Genomic DNA, 27708 nt, shown 5'->3' on the forward strand with positions numbered 1-27708 from the left:
GAACTTGTGGGCTCAAGGATCCTCCTGCCTCAGCATCCTGAGCAGCAGGATCTTACAGGTACATGACATTGGGCCCTATAAAAATGTTTTAATTCTCTTTAAATCTGAAGAAAAAAATGATGAATATAATGATAATCACAAGTATACAATAATGAGCAAATTCAAGCTGGATTAGTTATCTTGTTTTACCATTAGTCCTATAGAACATAATTTTTCATATGTATATATTTTTTACTTTAGAGAAGAAGGGGCCCGCACATCGTCTTCATATAGCTATTAGGATCTTCTTTTCCTTTCTTTGGAACAGGGCAGTAGCTTCCTGTGTGTTCTGACATTTGTTACAGATCAGGATGTTTCAGGCCTCCTCTCTCCACACTCACTTGTGTGTGTTATCTGCTGTAGTCCTTGCTCTGCCTGCTCCGTGAAAACTCCATCCTCCTCCTTTCCAAGTCAAACCAGTCACTCCTCCTGTGAGCTCTTTGACACACCATTACAATCCCCCTGTTTTATTACTTCAACACCTTTGATTAGCAAGTTGGGCCTCATTTGTGCTTCCCTGTTGTACTGTATGTCCAGGACTTTTGAGGCACCCCACTGCCCCATCCAGGAATATGTTCAGTGCCTGGGAAATGTCCATGTGAATCCAAGGCATGGAGCCTTGGATCAATGAAATCCAACTCTGTTAATGAAACAGCTCTGAAACCTGGTCTGAAGTAGGGTGGACAAGTGCTTCACCATCAGCCTGCACTGTTTGGGTTCTCTGTCAATAATTAGTTTCTGTCTCCTCTTCATATTTTTGGTGTGTTTTGTTCACTAACCTTTCACCTTAGGTGTTGGGTTTTACTGGAATCTCTGAGAATCACTTTTGAGCTGCTAAAAGCTTTCAACTACTAGAATTTTTAAAAGAGTTGATGGGGTGCTTTATTTAGGAAGTCTCGCTCCCCATACCGTTTGTGCAAATTTTGGAGTCTCCTGAGATAATCTTATTTTTTTAAAATACTACCTGAATTGGAAAATGATGCTGCTTTCAGGAATGTGCTATCAGAGAATCAGGAAATTAACGTGAGCCGCCTTGCTTTTTGAATATTCTGGGAGGAGACTGAGGTCAAGAACAAGTGAAGCTGTAACTGGTACATAAGAGTTGGGTGCAGTGTTTTCTTTTCCCTACCTTAGGAAATTGCTCTCCTGTTGCTGCAATTAAAAAAAAAAAAAAAAACCTCACAGGTATCTAAGTTGGAAAATAGTTGGAATTTATTTCCTATTGTTTCCTGCCTTTGTCAATAATTACAATTTGTGCATTCTACTTTATTACTCTTATTATTTTTGATGACAATCATTATTTTAATTCTTTCTAAAAATATTTATGGTGGCCATGAGAGAGACAGGCATGTGGTATAGGGCGAGGAAGATCTCATAGACAACTAAAACTTATCTTGTTCACGTTTACATAAAAAAAGACTAAGAATTCTTGCTGTGTGCACTTGAAATGTGTAGATATTGTCTTCTAACAGATAAAATTTAGATGAACACTTCCAGGCAGTAACATCAATTGCATCCTCATGCCTTATTATTGTCACTTTCAAATTGCCTTCATGAAGATCAAATCCGAGTCCCCAAATAGCCAGTTGAATTGTGTCCTCACCAATAAAGAAAACTCAGATGCTGTGTCACTAAGATGAACATTAAAATTAAATCTTAGAGTAAGACACCAATAAAGTTTTATTTATTTAATTGTTTGAATTCTGGTCTTCTTTCTGCAACTTTTTATTTATTTATTTTTAATGTAGCCAAGAACTAGAAATAAGTCTTCACTCTACCTCCCTTTCAGAATTACTTTTCTTAATCTTTTAGTTCCCCATAGTCTACTCTAATAGGAATGGCTATTTGAAAAATTCTGATCATTAGGCTGAGGACTCTTGAAAGGAAAGGCTTCTTTGATAGTGCCTTGGCATGAGTTAATTAAGAAGGATAATCTACCTGTGCCTATCAAGCACCGAGCCTGAAACTTGAACCTTGAGTATTTGATGTTACAACCTTGGAGGGGAAGAAATAAACTTGGCTTAGCTAAAAGTGATAAGCTGGCAGAGCACAATTTGAACAGGGGCAAGAATGCTTTTTGAAAGTTATCATAGATTTTTCACACCAACTTAATATTCTCTCTGAATATCTATTATGTTTTCAAAGTGGTTTTCTCCTGCAGAGTAAGAAAAACACAATAGTATGAGAGTTAAAACAGTAAAGCAGATAAGCAAATATTATGAAACTTTGAAAGAAAATAAACCAAAGGACATAAAGTAAATATCCTTTCTCCTTATCAAAAATAAAATACTTCACGTTCCCTTCCTGAAATATTTCTGTGCTAAAAATAGAAAGGTAAAGTTTAAGACAATAAATTCCGTGCCCTTCATTTGACAATATTTGGATTCTTATATAATGTACTTATTTATCATCCCTCTTATTCTTCCTGCAGGTAGCCTTAGTATCTTTAACATAAATATGTATGACTGAGCTTTGGTTGTGTGTGTATAAGGAGATGAGAACAGAATTAAATAACAAATGTCGGAACTTCTAAGTCTTGGGGGATAAATTATTTCATTTCTCTCTTTCGACTCACCTGATCTCTTAGAATATGACTTGCTTTAAAGAACTTTTAGAAATCTTTATTTATTAAAAAAAAAAAAAACTTTTAGTATAAGTTGGACCTTATCGTTCTTTCAGTCGTAGTGTTTCTCATACTGCTAATAGAAAACAACACATTAATGCCATTTTATGAAGTCACAAGTTCATAGGTGCGTACTGAAATGTACCAGTGGCTTAGATTTGGCACTGATAATGGCATACTGACTGATCGGAAAACCACTTACAGGAAGTCGGATGGAGGCCGCTTCCCAGGGAGTCCAGCATGGCTCTGAGCTGATGTGTTGGCAACCCCATTCCTTATCCCTTCAAAACTGCTCTGAGAGTTCACTGCATGTTCAAGGACAGTGTGGAAGCTTATCTGGGAAACTAGCATTTTTGTAAAGGTCTTCAACTTAGGATTTTCATACTATTTTGGTACTAGAAAGTATAAAAAGATGTAGACAGAGTGGGATGTGTGTATGAGATCGATGTATGTGCTGGCTCCTCTGCATTTCGAGACTAGGAATCCCACTACCTCCCTCTTCCCCTTCTAACCGCCTTTCCACCAATGATGATTTCACATGTTCTGATGCCTGAAACTTGGTAGAAGCTGAAAAGGAAAGTAAGACGGGGCTGGCAAAAGATAGAGGAATATTTTTTATTCTTTGTTTCAATAGTTTGGGCATTTCTAAGACACAGATGTGTGGGCATGGCCCTGTGTGCGTGTTCTAATTAAATGATAAACCCCCTATCTCCTCAGAGACCTTGTTTTCCAACAATTTCCTACCTGCAGCTTTTTAAAGACTTCTTGTTCTCCTGAATCTAATACATTTTTGGAGCTCTGTTTCATCTATATTCTGCATTATAAGCAGGTCAACATTGCACAGAGTAAATGAGAAGAAAGAAATAAAGGGGAAATACAAGAACTAAGTAATTTTTGAATTTATGCTCACTTTTACCTGAAGCATATAAACATAAGCCATAAACTCTGGAAAATGCTGTTGTGCTATAAAATGCTCTTGATAATGTAAAAGTCCATTTTAGCACTGCATCATTTAAATAATGATGAATTTGATATTGCATAAAAGGTTAGGACTAGAGCATCTGCCAGGTGATAACTGAGATATCACAAATATCATGGCAACACCCTTAGTTTCCAGGCAAGAGGAACAACTACAGGAAAAATCCAAGCAATTTAGGTTATAAATTATGTGGGATAGCTGGTCATGGTAGTACATGCCTTAATCCCGGCGATTCGGGAGGCTGAAGTAGGAGGATTGCAAATTCAGGACCAGCCTCAGCAACTTGGCAAGGCCCTAAAGCAATTTAGGGAGACCCTTTCTCATAATAAAAAATACAAAGGACCTGGGATGTTACTCAGTGGTTAGGTACCTATGGGTTCAATTTCTGGTACCAAAAAATAAAAGAAAAAGAAAAATTATATGGGATAGTCTATTCCAAGGTAATATCATAAATTGTTCCTGGAGTTGATAACTGTTCTGCACACATGGTGAAACTAAGTCTATGTGCTAAGAACAGGTGATACTGAGGCTGTGGCTTTGGGGTTTGTTAGGTGCTAACTCTGCAACATGGTGTAATCTGGCATGACAGCAATACAAGTATCATCATTCAGTCAGTCTGCTTGATCCAACATTCCAGAACCCCATTCTCCTCCGGCCCTTCATGCATACCTACCTCCCAGAGAGCATGGGCTAGAACTATGTGTGACTGTGCTGCACCGATTTCAACATACATTGTTGGGTGGCCAGTGATCATTACTGTCTTGTAGCATGAATATTTGTGATGAAATCTGCATTTCCCTTGTTGGGAGAAGTATAATGAGATTAACATTTTATATTCTTGCAGCAGTGTGTAAAATGTGAGCAGTAGCATGAACTATTTAGTAATGTTAGATTGTTTTTACATTTTAAATATTTCATTTTAAATGTATATTGAGGGAACCAAAATGCATGTATTGTGCATTTAAATAAACTGTTGGGCTGAGGACATACTCAGTGATAGAATGTGTACCTTAGTAGGTATGAGGCCCCAGATTTGATCCCCCAGCACCCCCCACCCGTGCGCGCGTTCACACACACACACACACACACACACACACACACATTAAATTGTTATTTACAGAGGTCTAAAAGAAAAAAAGAAAAATTAAGGCAACCACAAAATCAGTCAAATCAAAAGATTACAACATTGATTGACATCTCCCTAAGAGCTTCAGTGCATGTGTTTGGAACAATGTTCTGTTTGCCTTTATTCAGATTCTTCATTTCCAGATCTTGAATGAGAATCAAGATAGCATGACTCAAATGCTATATGTAGCTTATCTATCTCATGTAATACATTAAATGTCAAATATTTATGAAGTTTCTGGCTATAAATGTACTACTACGCTATACCAGTTGAAACAATTGAAAACTCACTTTCTGAGAGGTTATACCAAAAGGTTGAGAGGAAGTGGTATGCATTCAGTATTAATAAAGAACAAATGTTGTTAGGAACATGATTTATTATTGTGCTGTGTATTTTGTATTGATTTATTTCTGGCATGTTTGAGATAGCATAGTCCAATGGAAAGATAGTGTAAGTCATTCACATAGTTTAAAACTTTCTAGTAGCCACATTTCAAAAAGTAATTTGGAATAATTTTAGTAATATATTTAACTCAATTATTTTAGCATGTAATTGATATAAAATTATTAATGTTTTTTATATTATAGTTTTCATATTAAGCTTTTGAAATCTGGCAGGCATTTTACTTGAAAACACATCTCCACTGGGACACTAAATTCTTATTTAAGAAATGTGTTTTTTAGGTTCATAAAATTTAGTTCAAATGTAAACTCAGGGAGACAAGTTTTAAATATGCTGGTAATGGTTTTAAGTTCAATGTTACATTAATTACAAAGAAATAACAGGAAAAAGCATTCCCTCAAAATAAATAAGCACATTCCAAGGGCCCAGGGCACCACGTGTGTCTAGTGCTTATCCTGTTGGTATGTTTTAAGGGAGCAGAGTTTTTAAGAACACTGCAACAGAAGGAAGCAAAGGTGCTTTGGGGGTAGAAGGTAGTAGGACCCACAGACCAACGATAGAAAAGATAGCCAAAGCAAATCTGCAGGTAAGAAAATCTACTGAACACCAGTTGTTCAAAAGAAATCGAGGTGCCGGTGGCTCATGGCAGTCTATGGACTTAAGACCAGGAGGCCACTGTTTTGCAAACTGTGTAGGGCAGAAATCCAGGTTTCCAGGGGCCAAGTGTCCAGCTGTGAGGGTTTCACACAGATTTTATTTGAGCACAAGAATCTACTGCTTAAAAACTTTGGGAAAATGTTAACCTTGCTATGCAATTTAATCTTCTTTGAAAAATCTGTGGATGGTTATCCATCTGTTTTTAAGTGGCTCATTGATGAGGTGTGCACCATCTCAAAATGTTCCTTCCCAACCCCCAAATCCTTCTCCATCACTGATGTATTGTGCTTCCTTGTGATTTTCAGTCTGTGCTTCCTTTGATTATCCTTCAGCTGTTGTCTTTCACCCTCATTTTTTTTTTTTCTTCAGGTGAGTTTTTCTTTTTTAAAGAAAATGGTACTATTAGAATTTTATTTCCTTCTTCTGGGTCACTGTATTAGCCAGTTTTCTACTCTGGGACAAAATGCCTGAGAAAATTCCAAGGGTGAAAAGGTTTTGGTTTATGGCTTCAGAGGTTTCAGTCCAGGGTCACTTGGCCCTGTTGTTTTGAGCCTGTGGCTGCATGATATATCACAGGGAATGGTGTGGCAGTAGAAGCCCTTCTACCTCATGGTGACCAGGAAGCAAAGGGGGGGATGGAAGGGGACCAAGGTCTCAATATCTGCTTCAAGAACCCATCCCTAATGACCTAACTTCCTTCCATTACACCCTTGTTCCTAAAGGTCCCACCACCTCCATGAGCCTTCGCAGGACACTTCAGATCCAAACCATAGCAGTAACTTTCTTGAATGTTGTAGTGTTAACCTGAAAGTATGAGGACAGCCTCACTGATGTGGTTTGGCAGCAGGATTTCCCATGATCCTCTGGGGCTCTGTATTTGAGATGCATTAGCTGTTTTCTCATCTTTGTCTCTTAAAACCATGCTTTTTCTTCCCTGTAGTATTTCAAGAAACTATTTTAAGCTGAATAGTGGATCTGGTATATACTTAAAAAAATAAATGTGAGAAAGTTTCTGCCTTCTGAAATAAGGTTGAAACTTTGATTGTGTCACTTAGTCTAGTTATTTCTCCCCAATACATGCCTGAATTAGTTTCTCTTGCCACAGTAATGCTACAAAGTCACAATCCACCCCCAAACTGAGTAGCCTAAAACAAGAATCGTTTGTCATAGTCCATAAGCCTTCAGGTCATCTGATCTTGACCAGACTTGAGAGGAAACAGTGGAACTTCCGAAATTGAACAAATACAGATCTCTTGTATCTAAAGTGATGAGGAATAAGAAATTTTGATTCTTCTGTGTTATAATATGGCTGATTGCTAATCTGTCCTTGCTCTCCAAATTAGAAGTTATATTGCAAAATCACTCATTTGTTACTATCAATATTTTTCACAGTAAATTCGATTCAAACCAGTATCTCTGAGAAGCACAGTTTTCAACTTCTCCAGCTTATGCTCATCATTTGGGGCCACAGCCTTAGTTAGGCTCCTATTACTCCTATTACTCCTATTACTTTAGTGTAATAACTCTACAGTGAGGTTTTAGCAAAGCACCTGCATTTGAGATTACAGGGGGCAGTGAAGTAGGTATATGTACAAGTATATACACAGGTAGATGTGTAACCACTGTTCAACAATTAGAAAGATTAAATAAAATAATTGATGAACATACAATGGCATTTGAAATATTGGGACATTTATAACTTTAGTTTTTTGATTCAGTTGGCTGTATTTGATTTAAGGAAAGAATTAATTTCTGAGAAATCTATGTGTTTACATTTCAGGTGGGGATTAAAGAGGAAGCTAAGGTTACTAGATATGAACATCTTGTGATTTAAATTTATGAAATACACATCAAGCTGGGTGCATTGGCATTTACCCTCCCAGCTAAGTGGAAGGCTGAGGCAGTAGGATCAAAAGTTTGAGGACAGCCAGAGCAACTTATCAAGGCCCTGTTTCCAAATAAAAAGGGCTGGTGATGCAGCTTAGTAAACTGCCCCTGGGTTCCATTCCCAGAAGGGGGCAGGGCACTGTGTAGGGAGTGAGGGGTGTGGGGGGGTCGGGGGGGATGGTAGCTGTGGATGCAGATTAAACATTTAAACTGAATTTGCTTCCCCTTTTACTTGCACCAAAAATAAGTTTTTGGAAAACTAGTAACAGAGACCTGCAAAAGAGCACTGTTATAGGGGGAAGATTATTTGAAAAAAAAAAAAAAATTCAAGATTGAAAAGTAAATAAGCTTAAGGATCAGTATCAGGAAGGCCAGCTAGCCTATTAAGAGGAGAGGAAGCATGAGCTTTGGGGTCACAGCCTTAGTTAGGCTCCTGGATAAAGTTTGAGTCTTTCTGATTATCTAAGTAGATGTGGAAGGAATTTATCTTGGTTTTTATGAGAGTCAAATGAGATAAAGGGGAAGATGCTAAGTAGATGCCTTTTCTTTTTCTTTTTCTTTTTTTAACCTTTATTTCACTTATTTATTCTTATGTGGTGCTGAGAATCGAACCCAGGGTCTTGCACGTGCGAGGCGAACGTTCTACTGCGGAGCCACATTTTAGCCACATTTTGATCTCAGTCCTTTTCCTATTGCAAGGTCAAGGGCAATGGTTACAGCAGTATTGAAGAGAGACAAAATAATATGAAGATCTTAGTAGTTTTCAGTGACTGTATGAAACATGTCACTAAAACTCTAAAAATAGATTCAGAAACTATTTCTACACAAAAATGACCTTGAAAAGAATTTATCTCTTACTAATGTAACTTATCTCTTACCAATGTATGAGCATATTAGACACAATTGTACATGGAATAGTATCATTAGGATTATGTTCGCGTGTGTGCACGCAGCTCAAATATAGAACATACACTTTTGGGGACTAAATAGGCATTAATTGAATTATAAACTATTTTTGAAGCTAATAATTTGGTTTTCATACATAAGGCTCCATTTTTTAAAACATCTGGTTTTATATCCATTTACATCAGTTCAAGCAGTTTTCCCATTTTTTTCTAGGGCCTCCTAAAATGCATGATTTAAAGGTTAGTTAATAACTTTATGGGTGTTGAAAAATAAAGGTTTGTATTGATAGGCTTCTTGACTTCCTACTGGGCACCAGCAGCAAGCATGCTTTAGCAGCATTATGAGGTGGTAGGAGTTTGGGGTCAGCTTGAGAACACCTACCCTCTGAGCAGAAAGAAAAGCTTGGTATTAACAGACACTGTGAATAGCTTCCAGTGATAACTTGTTATTTGAAGCCATGTCAACAGTGCCCCCCAAAGAATGTCAAGTTTATGGGAGTGAAAAATACATAGATTAGTTCTCTGAAAAGAATTCTGTCTCTCTCCACTCACTTTTGTGATTGTAAATGATTTTTAGGCTGAAGCTCTGACATAATTGTGCAGCAAACAGCGGTGGAGTGGTGTGAGTCGATGTGGTGGCTGTCCACGTGGGTAAATGGAAGCCCTGTACCACTTGAGCAGTCACATTTCGTTTTTCTGCATGCTTTGATTAGCTTCTCTATTTTTCTCACCACAAATACATATACGCACACCCAAGGGCAAAGCCATGGAAGATTGCAGTTTTCTGTTTTGAGAGTCATTCTGGTCACATCAACAGCAACATTGACAGAGTGGGTCCCCTGCTCTACCTCTGAAACTGTGACCTTGGACAAATCCTTTCCTGAGCCTTTTCTTTCTTACAATTGGCATAAATGATTGTTTACAGATTTCACCTCTTTGATTCTAATTTTCAGTTCTTTGTTACTGATAAAATGAACAATTGCTGAGGTTCTCTGTGAAAGGTAATTTTGGGCGTGCATTTAAAGGTAACACTCACCAATAATCTTTTCCTTTGGAGGATGAAATTTTGCTCCTGATGTATATTCCTTGAAAGGAGTGCACTCTCAAATTTTCTAGATTCTGATTATAGAGACCAGCTCTTTCTTTATATTTGAAAAGTAGAATATTGAAATGTTTTCACATAGAATTTAAAAGCAATATGGAGTATAAAATTTTGTGGGGTATAACTGAACCATGCATGGTTATGGGAAGACTGTATTTATGTGAGGAAACCACAGATGGGATAGAAATAGAATCACTGTCCTGTGCTTAAAAAAAAAAAAAAAAAAAAAAAAAAAAAAAAAAAAAAAAAGATTATGTAAAGATCCCATCATCCAAAGGAAAAAAAAGCACCAAACATTACTCTGTATGAGACCAGCTATTCAGACCAATGGGAGTCTGTTCATATGCAGAAACAGATGGTTTTCATTACCCCCAAATCCTTAAAATTACATAAATCCACAGATGTGGCTAAGCTATGGATCTGTGCCCCCTCCTTGCCAAACAGGACTTTACAGCCAGGGAAACAGAGGGCTCCTTGTTCATTTCTCCCTTGTAGTTGGGAATGTGGGAAGAAATGCTGCCAAGCCTGCTCTGTAAGGAATTTTGATCTTCTTGATGATAATAAAGAGAGAAACTTTTTGGAGAACACGAACACCCGGTTTGAAAGGTAGTAGGAAAGCTTGTTCAAGAAGCTAGCTTTGCACTTAATTGTCAATTGCAGCAATTGTAGGTGTAAATTTCCAAGTTCACCTCTGCAGATTTGTCCAGATTAGGACTCTATTTTTATATTTATGTATAGCCTATTTAAAGCCCTTTTCTAAGCTATATTGCTTTGTAGAAAATCCATGTTGTGACTTGAAAATATTTTTTCCTCGTAGTAAAGGATCGTTCTGAACAGGTTTTCAGCATTTTTAAATGTAATGTTTACATCTCTGTAATTCAAAGCATTCTGCAAACAGCCTCTTGCTTTTGAGACCACATCTGAACACTTCATTGTTGTAGCCAATGATTTCGTTCATTGTCACTGAACAGTTTTCCCATGGGAAAGTAACTCGAGTTTTATGATCTCAGTGGAAAGTCATACAAGTGACAAGAATTACCTTCATATTCAGTCTTCCAGAAATGCACAGACTGTGAATGACCAGTTACATTCCAGGATTCTAATTTCTTAGGTGTTGTCTTAGATTTCCGTGAAGTCACCTTAAATTGCCTTAGATGGCCTGGTATAGTAGTTATTTAAGTGGTTGTGTTTTCTTTCTACTAAGATGTTTATATTTCTTTTTTATTAAGAGGAATATTTTAAAAAGTGACTTTGAGCATGCATTTTTACTGACAGAAATCATTCTAGGACCCAAAGTCAGTGCCATGACTGTCCATACAGTCATGGACAGTCATTTACACCATTTCTTTGAGGCTTTGTCTAGGAAAAGGGGTTTGAGTAAACAAGTTAGGTCCTCATATGGATGGATGGAGGCAAAGTGTTCTTTCCTGTGGAGCCACATTGCCTAGTGAGGGTGCTTTTCATTTGACTAAATGTTGGAGTTAGGACTGCTTCTAGTATTTGATTGTTGAGTGGGTTATTTGATGCAAGTGAGGAGACTGTGGATTGGATCATGTGTGCTGCATTAATTAACTAAGCCAGGTAAATGTTACTTAAAATGTGGGATTCTTTGTAGGTGGGCTTCAGTAAGAATTGAAGCTCTTCTGGTTCAATTTATATCTCCAAGTTAATTGCTTTGATTTTAACGTGCACAGCTGGTATTGGTTTGTAAAGAATTTTGCCTGAAAAAAATGTGGTTTTGTGACTTAAGTATTTACTTTTGAAGGGCTTTTTGGAATGTCAAGTGTAACAAGATGTGTATATACAACCAATTTCTGTAATTTCTAGTTCAGTAATTTGCTGTAATTATTGAGGAATCAAAGTTTAGACTGCCTCCACTTCATGGAAATAGGGCATGTTAATTGTTACAATTCTCCATAGTTATTCTTAAAGTTAATATTAAATCTCATCTGGTGGAAAACTCAAAAGGAACTGAAGCATATATTTTCTAGTCTAAACTAACAGTGTTAAAAAAGGAGATCATTAGATAATTACAGGGCCATCATTAACTTATTTGAAAAGATATGAAAAGATTACCTCCACTACGTAGTCAGTGTAGACATATATGGAAACAGATGGCAGGAAAGTAACTGTGAAGTCAAGAAGAAGGAAGGACAACAAATGGAAGAATGGAGAACTTAAAGGGAAGAAATCAAGGTGAAAAAATGAAGTGGCATTTACTTGGTAGGTTTGTCAAGTAGAGTAAACACTTGTCTCATTTTGCCAAGGAACTTCCCTGATGTTAGCACCCAAAATCTCTTATGTTGGAAATGCTTCAGTCTTGGGAGAACTGAGGTGATTGGTCTTCTGATTGTCAGGGCAAGGACTTTGCCTCATTTGCTGCTTTATCCCCCAAACTACATCACTGCCTGGTGGTATTATACGGTAGTTGCCTCTCAGAAGCTAGGAATTGAAAGAGTAAGACCAGCAAGGCTTTTTAAAGTATGAAAAAGAGAATCAAAAGCCCCAAATTGAGGAGTGTATTATGCTGTTGGAATTGGAGGATAATGAGTTGGTAAATAAGAAAAATAAGACCCAGGATGATTCATTTTGATTGAAGCCCAGGGAAAAGATTGCCGAGGAAGAGTTCACGTGTGGCAAAGACAATGAAAAGGGACAGGCATTAAAGAAAAGCCCACTTGGCTCTTAGCTAGAAGTCATGTGGACTTTGATCATCAGGGGCCTGGTTACCACCAGGAGAGAAATTGTCAAGTAAACGTTCCTTGAAGGAAGGAAATGGAATCCAGGGCATTTGTATTGACCAGGAGGTAGAACACCTGTCTTAGATACTACACAGTGAACAGGTACAGACACGATGGGATTCATTTAATAAAGTATTTACCAAATGTGATAAAGGCTCCTTAGTCTCTCTTCAGTTAGGGATAAAATGTTGCTAAGACTGGAAATCTTTGGGACAGTAATGTGTTTGAAGGTTGAACCGAATGAAGTAGCGTGGGGAATGCAGTGGGAATTCCTTATGTGGAGTGTAAATTCCTTGAGGGAGAATCCTTCCTTAGCATTTTGTGCGGGGCATTCACAGACAGGTGTCCTGTTTGACTTTAACTTTCTTGTGATGTTATCATCTGTACTACTTATTTCAATAAATTATTGGCAACATTTGTATTCTGATTTCTAAGATCAAGGCACTGAATTTCCTTTCAATCCCTCAAAAGAGCTGTGAAGTTTAAATTTATAGAGAGCATTATGCATAGGCTGCTGCTTTGTGTCAAATGGAGAGTCAGATTCTTCATTTCATGGAAATTGGAGGTGACAAGGGCCCAGGTGGAGGAGTCCCAGCCCTTCTGCAGACTATCTGACATTGTAGCCTTAGCTGCTGTTTGAAATGAATGACCTAAACATCAGGCAACATAGAGGCAAAAGGTTTGTGAAATACAGAAAAAGTTGCCTGAAATCATGGTTGTCAAGATTTTGTCAGCAGCTCTCACACCTATGACTAGGTTGGGTGCAAGTTGTGTTTGTTTTTCGTTTTGAAAAATACATAAATCCCTCCGTGGTGGTTGGACAAAATATATATGAAGATGATTTGAATGAGCAGATGCTGCATCTGTTTTACATTTCTGTGGTAAAACATGTCAGGAAACTCTATTTCTTAAACTGAAATATCTCAATACAGTTATAGTGCTTTTTTTTTCTTTTTTCTTCTGTGGATGATTTTTAGAAACAATTCAAGTTATCATGGAGCCACCCCAGGACCTAACTGCGTGAACGATTGGAAGTCCATTCTTCCTGGCCTGGGTGTCTCACGTTCCCTCAGCAGCTGGATATAACAGGGGAGGCATTAGACTCAATGTGTCTTCCTGTTCCTTGGTTTCGGGTAACTCCCCTCTCCTCTGGATTTTTTTCATTTCTTGCAGACAGAGTGATAAGTCAGAGAATATTCTGGGGAAATCTAGATGGAATGGCCAGCATATTCAGTTATGTATGTGGATGGTGAATTCTACAGTGTAATTTTCTGTCCAAAAGTCAAAAAGCAGTCACTTGCTAACTAATAACACCTTGCTCTCAGGCTGGGAGGTGGCACTCAGTGTGACAACCAGGCCTGGTCATCAGGCAGGGACTGGCATTGTACTTTATGTGCGTCAGCTGGTGATTATTATGAGAAGTGGTTTCCTCTACAGCAATTTTATTTATGTTAGAAAATCATGTTAATTGTCCTAACCTTTCAGCAGTTGCAAACTCTTTTGTGGGAAAAAAAAATGTATAAAAATTTCAATGAATTAATTCCTTTCAGCATTGTTCATTTCTTCCTCTATTTTGGATTGAAACAGAGCACTATGTTATAGATGGTTGGAAATGCATGTCAAGTCTAAATAATGCTTCACCCAAGAATACCAAACACAGGGCTATAGCAAGGCGGTGGGCAGGGGTGGGGGAGTGATGAAAGTTTTGGATATTGTTGCTCAGTTCCTTGTTCCTCTCCCAATGTCTACCTTGGAGCTATGGATTCTGTAACTAACCGAAACTTATTTTTTAGGTGCCCACTGATGGCAATGCTGGCCTCCTGGCAGAACCTCAGATCGCCATGTTCTGTGGCAAGCTGAATATGCACATGAACGTGCAAAATGGGAAGTGGGAGTCAGATCCATCGGGGACCAAAACTTGCATCGGTACCAAGGAGGGCATCCTGCAGTACTGCCAAGAAGTAAGTCACCACTGGTGCTAGTTGGAGACATGCATTCATTTAAAAAAAAAAAAAAATGAACATGTTTTATATTTGTATTTTCTTATAGTAAAGGCCTTGGTTTCTCATGATTGATCATACCATGGATTTATTTATGTACTTTATGCTACAATTTATATATGTGATTTTTCAAATTATGATATCCTATTACGGCCTCCATAAATTCAGTAAAGTTGAACATATTTTAACAATTCCTTTTATCTCTAAAATGTATCCAACTGTGCCTCTCTATTATTGTTAAAAATGCTGGAATTCATTTTTTTTTCTCTTACCAACTTGATATATTTTTTTAATATTTTCATCAATCTCAGTTTGTTTTCCCTTCCTTATTAATTTTGCTTTTTTTAAAAAATGTTAAGAAAAAATTACACTGTTAACTGTATAGTGATACTCAGAAAACTTGCTTCTATGATAAATATTTTTATTATTCTTGAACATTTTCACTATTCTTAATTTATCCTTCTCACAAAAGAGAAAGAAGGTTGAGTTTCCCTTCTCTGAAATGCTTTAGACCAGAAGTGTTATGGATTTTGGATTTTTTACAGAGCTTGCAACATTTGCAAAATGAAAAATCTCATCTTTGGTATGACATCCTAGCGTAACGTGAAATTCATTGTTATACCTTACAGGCATAGCTTGAAGGTAATTTATACATTATTTTAAGTGAATGGGTATTGCCTAGCATTCCCAAGGCCCTGGGTTTGATCCCCCATACTGGAAAAAGGAAGGAAGGAAGGAAGGATGGAAGGGAGGGAGGGAAGGAGGGAGGAATTAAAAAAAACCCACATAGTTAGATCAGTGTAATTGGCACATCTGTCTATCAGACATTATCATTTTTTTGTTGTTGTTTTGGAAATATTAAAAATCCTCTGAACTAGTTATTTTGAAATGTTCAAATAATTGTTGTTAACCAGTTTTTCTCTGGTGTTTTTTCTGCCCATCTGGCCTCATACCCTTTATCCACCACCACCACCGCCACCCCTTCCCCGCCGCTCCCTTCCCAAGTGCTGGGAACCACTGTTCATAGAAAATTAAAAGGAAAAAAACCCAAAAGGATGGAATCCAAATGTAGCTAATGGTATTGACCCCCACTACCCTTTTCTGGAATGGCTGTTTTGGTAGCCATGTACTATCACTTGCTGCTAGGTGTCTCCTTCAGTTTCAGCTGGGAATCACCAGGTGTTCTTAACACTTGTGTGTTGTCCCTACAGAAGCTACTCTTCTTGACCCTGGAACACCCTCATTTCCTGCTGCACTTAGGGATGCTGCTAATGCCTGGGTAGCTCACTTTCTGTCAGGCCACACAGTGGCTCTTTCCAGTCCCAGACGTTGCTGGGTTGCTGTGCCCACTGTGAGGGGGCCCCCTTGGCTCTCTCCTCCTCTTGCAATGTCTAGGCACCACCCACAGTTGGCTAAGTAAAAGAAGGTCAAAATATCAGGCCTTTTGAGCCATTTTAGTGAATTTGGTCTTTTCTTCTGTAAGAACAGGAAGTCTTTGAAGCTCTTTATTGATTTTTTTTTTTTTTTTGAAAAAGGAAGAGACTGTAAATTTGAATTTTAGATTGTCGCTGTTTCCTGTACCAAACTTCATTTCCCTCCACCTACCTGCTGGAGCCTCTGTGCCGGTGCTTTCCTCATGTGGTGCCATAGCCACATGCCATTCTTGAATACTCACTATGTGGCTAGTCCAAACAGATGTGTGCTGTGAGTGTAAGATAAATATCATATTTTGAACATTTTGTATGAATAAAGATATAAAGTGTTACATGATTAGATTTTATTTAGATTTCATGAAATCTAAATAAATGAAATGATTCATTTTGGATTTCTTGTTAAAGAGATCATAAAGATGTTCTATCAGCCAGCCTTTTATCGCTGTGACAAAAACACCTAAGAAAAAAACACTAGAAGAGGAAAGACTTATTTTGGCTCATGGTTTCAGAGGTTTCAGACTGTGATCAGCTGGCTCTGTTGACTCTGGGCTCCAGGTGAGGAGGCAGAACATCATGGCAGAAGGGTGGCAGAGGAAAACGGCTCACCTCATGGCAGCCAGAAGGCAGTGAGAGAGGGAAGAGGAAGAAGATATACCTTTCTGGGAAGTACCACCATTGACTAGTACCTAGGCCCCAAATGCTGTCATTTCCACCACTTCCCAGTAATGCTAAAAATTATGAATCCATCAATGGATTAATCCACTGATGGGGTCAGAGTCCTCATGATTCATCAGTTCTCCAAAGCCCCACCTCTGAACACTGTTGCATTGGGGACCAAGCCTTCCACACCTGAGTGTTTGGGGGACATTCTAGATCCAGACCATAAGAGATGTGAATTTATAACTATGTGTGATTAAACTTGAAATCCAAAAGAACATAGGCAGCTTGTTCATATTTCCACTGAACAGTGCTGCTCTTCCCATGCTGCCAGTGGATCTGGGCTAGAGTGTGTCTTAGACCCCATGATCTGGCAAGCAGGAGAGGGAGGTAGAACTGGAGAGTTCCTACAGACTGTGTCCCCCAGGACTTTACTGGTGTTTGGGAAACAGGATTGAATAAATACGTATTTTATTAAAAAAAAAAATCTTTCAATGCAAGGTGCTTGTGTCAGAGAAACAGTAGTTCTCTCTTTGTCCCTCAAGGATTTATCTGTAGGTGCCAAGAATGCAATGGTGAATAGAACATAGAGCCCATTCTTTAGAGGGTGAGAAATCATGTTAGCATGTGAAAACAGCATAGCAAAGACGAAAACGATGGCATCACCACCTAACCCTTATGAGCATCTGCTGTGCCAAGTCCCGGCATTCCTTTACCCACTGGTGACGTTTCTGGGAAGAAGCCAGGGAGAAACCCGGGCAGAGCCTTGGGGAACTGCAACATTTAAGAGGAACAAAGAGAAAGAATGTCACTAGGGGAGAATGAAAAGTGGCCAGAGAGACAAGATCAGAAGTAGGAGGTGCTACGTGCTGGAAGTCAAGCTTGGTTTACGGTGAAATGCTAAATGCTGAGAGTACAGGGCTGACGCACACTGAAGGAATTGAAGTATGATATTTGACCAGGTAAAAATCAAGCCTCTCATGCAAAATGACCACATGGCAAAGGTTTCACCCAGTTGGATTATTAAAGAGGTAAACTCTAAGAGTTTAAAACAGGTCCATTTGGACTTGGAGAAATTTATTTTCTTAACACATTTCATTTGCCATGGCTACGAACAGGAATCATCTGGAATTTTCTGGAGTAATATTATGGAATTATTTCCATGGGACAGGAAACACTGGTATTGCCCTCAGTTATCCACAGTGTTGGTGCTCACAGAGTTGTTAAATAGCCTCTTCAAGTTACCAATCAGTCAAAAGAAATGCCCCTGCAGAATCAGATCACCCTGTCTCCCAACACCCTTGGGATCTGTGAGACCAAACCTGCCTTTCGTTGCTAAGATTCTTTTGCCCACCTCTAAGCCTTGAATGTTGTTTTGTGACAACAAAGTTTTTCTTATTTAGCAAATTAAGTGTTATCACTGACCTCTGGGATAGCACTTTCCTTGAAATAGCTGGGAGGAAGTCAAAGGACATTAGTGAATGGTGAGTGCAGCTTGGGGCTCTTGAGGTAGGATCTGGAGGCAAAGAGCTTGAGGGAAAATCAAGACAAAGGAACCACCTTTTAGTTTTTTGGTTTTTTCAGTACTGGGCATCGAACCCAGGCCTTGCCCACTAGGCAAGTGCTTTCCTACTTAGCCACATCCCCAGCCTTCTTTAAAATTTGAGACAGGATCTCACTACGTTGCCCAGCCTGGCCTCAAACTTGCAATCCTCCTGCTTCAGCCTCCCAGTAGCTGGGATTTCAGGCCTGTGCCACTATGGCCTGCTGTTTTTATATTTTTAAAATGAGAAGAACTTGAGCTAAAGAAAATTTAAGCAAAACTCTGGGAAGGGTGGCCATCCTTCTTAAGAACTAGTCTCAGATGTCTAGTGACATTCCCGTAAGAACTAGGGAAGAACGAGATCTGATAGGTAAGTGATTGGCTGGGTTTTAGAAAGGGCAGGAACATCTCCTTTTGTGAGAAAGAGAAATGATGAAACAATAATGATGGTTAGTTACGCAGCTTTTGTTGCCCAGTGACCAAACTCACTAAGCAACTTACAGGTATGGAAAATATTTTCTCCTATCAATGGGGAAGATGCTTCAAGGATAGCTTACACAATTCAAAACAAAACAAAAACCAAAAATGCACAGAAGTTAGGTCCTCAGACACTGGAACTGAGACTCAGTGCAGTCTAGGATTTGCCTAATAGGGTCTCTCTTTGTTTTCTGCTTATCCTTTCTCCTGCTGTTTGCTCACTTTCTCCTGCTGAGATTCCCCCCACCCCCGCCCCAGGAGGCCAGGGGAGATGGCAGCCAGTATCTGGGGTGGGTGCATTCTCAGCAGAAGGTATGCCAACTTTCTTCTGCCCATGTGCACTAGAGTTCCAGGGAAGGATATGGATTGGCCTTACTTTTGGCCCCACACCCACCCCTGGATCAGTCACCAAACACATAGACTCAGCACCCAGACTATGTAGGTGTGAGGTATCTTTAATATCCAAAGTGGTGTGGGGTGAGGGACTGCTTCCTGAAAAGGGATGAAGAATGGCATGAGGCAAAATAGAACGATAGTCACAGTGCAATGCAGAGCTCAGGGATAAGAGTTTTTCAGGTCTCAGAGTAGCTGCTGGAGGAATTCATGACTTTAACTGGCTTTGCAGGGGAGTACTAGTATTGAATGCAGAGATGTTCACACAGAACTATTGAGCAGTGTTTGATGTACTCTATCCAATGGTGCATCTGGAACAATCTAGAACATTCCATATTGATATTTTAGGGCCTATCTGCCACTTTCCACATTGTAGCTATTCTTGTTTTTTTTATAATTAGAAATAATTAATAGTTTTTGTTAGTTGCATTTTTTTGTATGTTGCCGGAAATATTTATATTTGCCTTTATTTCTTTTTTATGTCCTCGTTTTATTTTCAACAGTGTAGATTGATTCATTGCTAGGAATGACAGGGAAAACAGTACTCTTACGATTTTTCTATTTTCCCTTCTTACCGATTTTATAAGTTACGTTATTTTTATGTCGTCAAAAGTTATAATTGCACCATCTGTTACATTGCCATAATTACCATCATTGTAGGTTATAACTGAATGCATTGTTTGTAGCCAGTTCTTCCACCAATATATCCTAATTCTTGTGTTATTTATTTTGATTCTGCTATAGGGTGGTGTTGGTGTTGTCTTTGGATGACTTTTGTCTTCATTATTTGCTTTCAGAAGTCATAGCAAAGTATCTTGAATGGGTGTGGAGTTGCAGACTGGCAGGTGGTTTGGGTCAGGAATATAAAGATGCTTTGCTATTGGCATTGATCTTTGTGCATATTCCCCGTTTTCAACGAAAAAAAAAAAGTTGAAACCATTACTACTTATTACCATTAACAGGGCTACTCACGTAATGATATTTTCTCCGAACAGTGGAGAATATATTTTTTTTTCTTCATATGCTCCCTCTATCCCTCTTGTGACCAAAACACAGATGTTTTAGAGGCAGCCAGCTGAGTCAGAGAGGCAGCTGTTAGCAGTCTGTGATCTTAGGACCGAAAAACCAACTGAATCCATGACTGTGACCTCATTTTGACCTTTTGCTAACCACTTTAACTCACTGGTTCAATTTGTTTTTCCCCAGGACTGCTCTAACTCCTATCTGTTGGTACTTAGCCTAGGGTAATGTATGAAATATTAATACTTTGATGGTGAATAATTATCTAGTCCTCATTCTCCATAGTCTTCATTGTTCCTCTCCATTTATACTCCCTGCTTTTTGGATGTTGTTGTTGTTGTTATTGTGAATGTTGTCATCTTTGCCCTTATGATTTCTTTGGTCCTTTCCTTGGTCAAGAGCAAGATTCAAGAGGGAAAGTAAAGATTGAGTCCTTTTAAACTTGAGTCCTGATTATCAGCCCTTATAAAGTTTGATTGATATGTTGAAACTTATGATTTAAATTGCATATTTGTTTTACCTGTGTGTTTATCCCAAGTGCTTCAATTTCTTGGTGCCAGGGTATCTCCCCCAGGCATAGTTGTTTCCTTTCTGCCAGTTATTATTGAAATATTGTTTTTTTTTTTTTTTTTTTTTAAATCCTTTTTGAGGTTTTTCTTTAATTTCATTATTGGGTATCTATTGAGTACAGTCAACTGACTGACTGTTTGTGTGCTCCCAAAATTCGTATGTTGAAACTAATCCCCTTTGTGATAGTATTGATGAGACTGGGAGGATAGGGCCCTCCCCATGGCATTGGTGCCTTTCTAGGAAGAGACACCAGAGAGCCTGTTGTCTCTCCTTGCTCACACAAAGAAGAAGCCCCGTGAGGATACAGCAAGAAGCAGGCACTCACCAGAACCCATCCATGCTGATATCTTGATCTCAGACTTTTAGCTTCCAGAACTGTGACAAAATACATTTCTGTTTTTTAAATTTCCCAGTCTCTGGTATTCTGTTATAGCAGCCCAAGCTAAAACAAAGACTGTATTGAGTACTGTAAGCAAAAGCACTAGAGACCCAAGGTGCTGCTGAGGAAGAATATTTCTAGAGATCATACCTTGCAAAACAGTCTGTCCAACACTTAGCTTGGACCTAGAGAACACTGGTCATCATTTAGTAAATGCTTCTGGTAGATGGCCTATTGGTGGCACTGGGATCATGGCTCAGGATGGATGTGGTTCTGTACCCATCTCTACACTGAGGGAGCTTCCTTCAGACTGGAGCCTGTGGTTTGCCATTACAGAGACTGTTTCTGTTCATTGATAGAATTCTAAAGTGATTTTCCTGCAAGAGTTTGGGGAATGTTGGCCCGTAGCACAGATTGACACTCAGTTTATATTCATCCAGTTTTAACACAAGTGCTATGATGGACTCCACATGAGACTTCAGATATTCAGTCATGACCTCACAGCATGACTTTAAACATTCAGATGTAACATACTAAATGATCACTTCCTGAGAAAAATTAATGGAACCAGATCCCTAGGTTGTTCTTTATGAGTATTGTTTGAAACTACTAAGTTTTACGTTAATTTGTATGAAAAAACTAAATAACCACAACAGACTGTCAATTGTTGTTTTTCCTCTGTGGCTCTTTGATAGGAAAAAGTCCCTTTCCTCTGTTTTGTATTAAAAGGAAAAAAAGTGCTGAATTGTGGAAACAGCTTTAATATAACTAGATGAATTATTCATAATTAATTTAACAGCATAAAGTGGCCACTTGCCTTAATGAATGGTTTCAGGACCCAAAGTTTGACCTAAGGAATTTCTAAATATAAATGTAAGGAATTGCTAACTATAAAGAGAACAAAATGAGGATAATATCTCCCTTGAAACACACACTGAAGTTTAGGAATAAAAATTAGAATTGTTAGATATTATTATACTCTTTCTTTTTGATGAAATGAGATTTAAAAACCAGCAACAACAACCATACATTGTTCTATTTAAACCAAAGACTCCAGGATGTGAGAAGCAAGAAGTAAATGTATTTCAATTCTGCCTCTCAGGAATCTATTTCTTCTCAAAGATAATTTTGGCAGATTTAGCCAATATTTTTTGAACACCAAAAATGGGTTTTGTTACGTGGTAAGATGCCATTCATGACTCAGAGGTGGGTGGTAAATATACAATTGAATCTAATTGAAAATAGAACTCAGAAAATTGAAAAAGGCTATAAAACAGAGGGTCTTGATTATAAACCTGGGACTTGGGTTCTACATCTGGAGATGCGGGGGCCATGGGTGGTTTTTAGCATGAGTGTGTTTTGTCAGGACAATTCGATAGATTAGCTTGTTTCCAGGGGGAGGTTAGTTGGGAAAAGGAGGAATTCGGATCACCAAGTAGAAGTGTGAAAAGAGATGTGAAGATCATCCTTCCCGCTCTCCTCTTTTCCATAGCTGAGCTCTGTGCGTACCTGGAGGGGCTATATCATTGCTCTTTGGCATCTGAGTTGTTCAGGAACAGCCACCTGTCCAGACTCAGATGTGCCCTCACTTTATCATGGGAACACACAGGCAAGTGTCCTAAGAGTTAGGCATTGCAAATTAAGTGGGAAATTGTAAAGTCCCAGTACTGCTCTTCCTCCTCTGCGGAGAGAAGTACAACACACACTCTGCTGCTCTCTGTGTCCCTAACAAGTTGAGCACCTCTTTCCAGGTAGGGCTTCCTGAAGGTCTGGATGGGAAAGGGGCTCTGAATAGGGTGAGCTTTGCTGGCAGAGAGTTCTAGCTGGGAAAGCTAGGCCGGTGAATGTGGCTTTGTTTATTTTCTCTCTTATTAGAGTATGGATATATTCTCTTTTTCCTAGGTGTGTTCTTTCCCACAGCTAACAATCTCTGCTGCTTCTTAGACCTTCTTGCTCTAAATGAACAGTTGTGTTGTTGATAGATTAACAAGACCAGAGAATAAAACATACCGATACCCGGACGGAACAAAATCTGCCTCTTGCAGGAGTTTTAACAAAACCATTTCCCTTACCCAGCTTTCTACTCAAGTATGTGATTGAAGATGGGATGCCCAGACAAGAATTCTTTCTCTCTCTCTCTCTCTCTTCATTCTATAGTTATATGAAAGTAAAGTTAAATTGTAGAAAAAGGGAACAATGAATGGTCTTTTCAGTTGAATCTATCCATCTTTGAGGCTGTGCTCTGAACTGGCTCTTGGTAAAGGCCATGGGAGGTTCTTGGTCATCATTATTTTGCTTTGTGTTCCCTTCAGCTTTATAGGTTTAAAATTGACCCACAGGTATTAGGCACATAAACATTGTGGGTTTGATATTTGAAAGATCCAAAAGTGCATACTCAGTGAGACAATGTTTGAATAGATATACTGGACTACTTCTACACGAGTATGGGTATATTTTATGCATTAGTGGTCTGGATATAGTAGTCTGCAGGAGTTGCTTGCACAGACAATAGGATTGAAAAGAAAGAAAGCCAGTTTGCTTATTTTAAAATGAGAAAATTAGCCAGAAATTGAGAGAGATTAAGGAGACAGAATCTAGAGAGTTTGTGTCCACATCTGGTTTCGTTTTTGCATCTGTGTCCTGACCCATTGGTTTGGTCACCCCACCATCACCACCACCTACCCCCCATTTGTTTTATATTCAGCACTTTGGATTAGAATGACTTGTCAATCAAAGAAGATCCTTTGACATTATTTTCTCAGCTCTGGAGTATGAATGTGTGGATATTGCATATATTTATATATAGTGTCAGAAATAGAATTGGGCCAAATTTTTGGGAAATTCCCTACTGCCCTGCAGCATCTTCCCTGTCGGCTGGCATCAGGCCATCATTGTGAAAACCCAGCGCGGCTCAGACTTCCCATTATTGCGGTAGGGTTTCATCAGATGCGTTTTGCCTCTCAGCTCCTCATTAAGTTGCAAGCAGAGAACGCTTTTCAGCTTCCAGTTCTGCTTCTCAATTAAATTAAAGGTTCTGTTTCCGATATCTCCCATTATTCACAGAATTTATGTTGAAAACAATTTTTAATGTGATTTTTTTCTATGTAGCCCAGAAAAAAAAATTGCAGTGTGTCATTTAAATCCGGAAACATGAATATATTGTCTATAGCATATTTTGTTTTGGTTTTAACACCAAAGTTTAAGTTGTTGAAAACTTATAATATGCTCTTTCTGTGCTTAAGAATGGCACCTGCTGTGGTTGTTAGGTCCTGGCTTCATCTTCTGTAAAGGGGAGCAGTTACTAGCTTGTGGAGGATTCCATAATGTGCTACACATGAAATATTTGCAACAATTTCTGGCACTAATAAATTTTCAATTATTATATACTTTTCTTACTCTTTTGGATATGCTCTTTGAAAAAGTAATTAGTATATAAAAGCTATCAGAAGGTTTTAAAAAAAGAAGTTCTCAGAAGATGAAGCTATCCCATGTTTAGACTGCCAATAGGCATTTTGTTATAGGGCTTTTGATTCTTTGTTTCTGCAGGTAGAATTTGGATCTTGGATTTTTGTTTTCTCATATGCTGCATAAATCTATGAGCTGTTTCCTCTGGGCTAGTTCTTTCCCCCTTCTCATTTTCTTAAATGTAAAATTTCAGGGAAAAGGAATACTAATAAGGACTGGGAGTGTAACCCAGAGATATAGTAGAATGCTTATCTAGCATGTGCAAAGGCACCTGGGCTCAATCCCTAGCACCATCAGAAAAAGAAAAAGAAAGAAGAAGGATAGTATAGTAAAATGAATGATAATATAGTAAAATGTGCCAATCACTCAACTTCTGTAATTGTCATAGTCATTCACCCTTGCTCCTGGTTAAGTCTAGAATGCAAGCTCTTTATTTCGTCTACTCAAGATCCATGACTTCAGTCAGAATGTCCTGCAGGCCTGTTTCCTTTCCCCTTTGCTGACCTCTAAATTAAGACAAACTGAAACAGCACACTTTACCCATTGATTTCTGACCTACTTAACACATCATTTTGTTAACAAAATTTTTAACATTTTCCAAAAAGAAATGTCCTTGGGAATTTGATTGAAAATGAATTTTAAAAGCTGAATGGCTAAAAAGAAAAATAGGCAAATTGTTTTCACAATTATCATCAATTCCCATTTTACTAGGCCCTGTTTGATTTTTGTGTTCTTGAAATAACCCTGGGGCATCTGGAAATGACTTTGGCATTCCTTGATGGTCCTAGGTGGCCTGATTGAGAAAGGAATTTGCCCTCAATGTGAAGAATGAAGTTCTGTAGGACTCTGACAACATATGTCTTGAAGAAATATTTTTATATTTTTACATATAAAACTACATGTTCTTGGCATTCTTAAATATCATCAATGTCTTTTCTTGTTTTGCGTATTTGACGACTTAAATGTCATCGTGTTTGAGATTAATATGTTTCCAATTTGGAGAGACAGAGAGGGAAAGAGACTTAAAATTTTTTTAAATTTAGAACAAAATTGAGTTGACCAAGTTTTAATGTATTTCTGCAGTGAAATGCCTTAAAACCACTTATACCACCCACTATAACCTTCTGATATGCATCTAAGATTGTTTCTACTTAAGCTCTTTTCTGGCTATTAGTATATGGAATTTCTTTATTTCTCTCTCTCTCTCTCTCTCTCTCTCTCTCTCTCTCTCTCTCTCTCTCTCTTTCATCATTTTATGTTCTGATACATCTGGCTTTTTGGCCAAATAGGCTGCTTTTCGGATTCTAGGACCAGCCTAGCTTTGAATTCTTCCTCAATGTAATTCTTCTTTAGCTGTAATTATTATTACTTTATTTTTATGTCAGGCAGTCTTATTTATATAATTTGTATCTATTTAGAAGAACAATATCGGAAGGGCTATTTTTATTAAAAAGCTCATAATCCAATAACCGTTGAGCATCCTATTTAGGAGATAGTTTTATAATATCCAGTGAGAGCTTAGTATGTACTGAATTTCTCTATAATGAAGGTGTTCCTACCTGAACCAGAAATACTCATTAGACATTTATGAGCAGTTATGCGCTAGCCCACTGCTGGCCTTTGTTGGGGGGACACTGTCTTCACCTTCAAAGAGTTATATATCCTAGTAGCACAGGGAGGTGCCACAGGAGGCAAATAGTGGTCAGTGACCTATGATGGGTGTTTGCATGAGGCAATCCAGGTGCAGGGTCTGAAGGAATCCTGGAGGGGTGAGGAGTAGGAGTGAGATCAGCAAGGGGTTAGAGGTCGCCAGCCAGCCCCAGTCAAATCCTCATCTTTCCGTGCCTCTCACCTTAGCTTCTCTCTTTTCAGTTTCCCCTAAACCAGCAGCTTCTCCCAGATGCCTGGTTGGCTCATTCTTGCATGTGAGTGAGCCATCTCTGGCTCTGACTCACCCTAAGGCCCATCAAGTGTCCTCATCATCTAGCAAGAGCCCGTATGTGTTTGTTCCCAGCTCCTGGGGAAGGGAATGCAGGATATGGTTTAGCCTTGCAGTCAGTGAGGGGATGGAGCTGCAGTTAAAACGTGGTCTCTACTGAGAACTTCCTTCGGATGGTGGAGGGTTGGAGCACAGGAAGAGGGGGAAGGAGCTGGCAGCCTCCTGTTGGCCTTAAAACCAGAGGTGATGAATGTGCAGCCATCAGGAGGCCTGCGAGGTGCCAGATCACCTTTCCTGCCCCTCAGGAAAGGGATTTTTCACTTGGGAGGCCATACAGACATGCACTTAACCAACTGTGAGTGCACTGTGATAAATACAAGGAGCATTCCCCAGAGAGGAGAGAGGGAGGGTTGGCCATGTATCACATTGTGGAAGTCCTGTCTGCACAGGGGACCCTAGGGGGCCTGGGCACAGGAAGTGTGGTGTAAGGGATTTGAGGTCAGAGTGTGCTGGAACATCATGCCTGTGTTTGTACAGCGACTGCTCTGTGCACCTATAATTTAGGAAGATTTGTAGAGATTGGGACAGTTTATTTTTCAAGTAGTTAATACTGGTCTGGATTTGCTTCTGCTTTATTTTAAGTATTTATAAATGTAACTGTTGTTGTATAAAGTCCTTTTTTTAAATATAAAAAATTCAATTTGAGCATTAAAACCATTGAAATTTGACGTAAGCATTAAAATTTGAGGTACTATTGCAAAGAATAATATTAAACATTGAGTCCATGCTTATAATTAATTATGGAGAAAAGTCAGGAATTTTTCTCAAGAACATTTGTGTATCTAATTATTATTTTTCATTCTTGACCAGATAATGAGCTAGGCTGTCTTTTTAACATAAAAAAATGCTTTTTTTTTTGTCCCTAGACATATACTAGAGCTAGCTACTTAATAAAAATAAAATATTATTTGGATTTTTGTCATTTATTTAAAAAGTTTTCTAGTTTTGTTACTTTTGCTTCTTTGGAGGTTTCTTATGCATGTGGTTATCACATTATCTAACTGGGTCTTTTTGTGCGTCAAAAGAAATTTTGTTACTTTGATTTTTTTATCTTCTTCCACCTTCAAATAAGCCTCCTGGTGTTAGAGCAGCAAAATTTTACTATCTTTGGCAGTTCCAAATTAATAACTCCTTATCCCTGAATAAAAATGAATCAGGTTGAAGTACTGCCTCCATTTTATTGATTAGGGCAGTAGGCAAATTATGCAAGCCTTTGTGAGTGGTTCAAATTTTATAATCCACATTCTTCTCCATATTAACAATTACCGTTGTTAGCAAAATGGAGTGAGAAGCTAAAGCCAGGAAATAGTA

At 38.6% G+C, this 27708-nt stretch overlaps 1 protein-coding gene across 6 annotated transcripts in view; it reads left to right on the forward strand.

Moving 5' to 3' along the window:
• The window catches only part of App (amyloid beta precursor protein), a 236323-nt gene that overhangs the window by 41573 nt on the left and 167042 nt on the right, over positions 1-27708 (forward strand). For all 6 annotated transcript variants that reach the window (XM_076868550.2, XM_076868552.2, XM_076868554.2 and 3 more), the window contains exon 2: positions 14255-14422. In XM_076868550.2, coding sequence (XP_076724665.1) covers positions 14255-14422 — 168 coding nt within the window. The remainder of the gene's footprint in view (positions 1-14254; positions 14423-27708) is intronic.

Source organism: Callospermophilus lateralis, chromosome 10 (assembly GCF_048772815.1).
Source record: "Callospermophilus lateralis isolate mCalLat2 chromosome 10, mCalLat2.hap1, whole genome shotgun sequence".
Taxonomy (NCBI): domain Eukaryota; kingdom Metazoa; phylum Chordata; class Mammalia; order Rodentia; family Sciuridae; genus Callospermophilus; species Callospermophilus lateralis.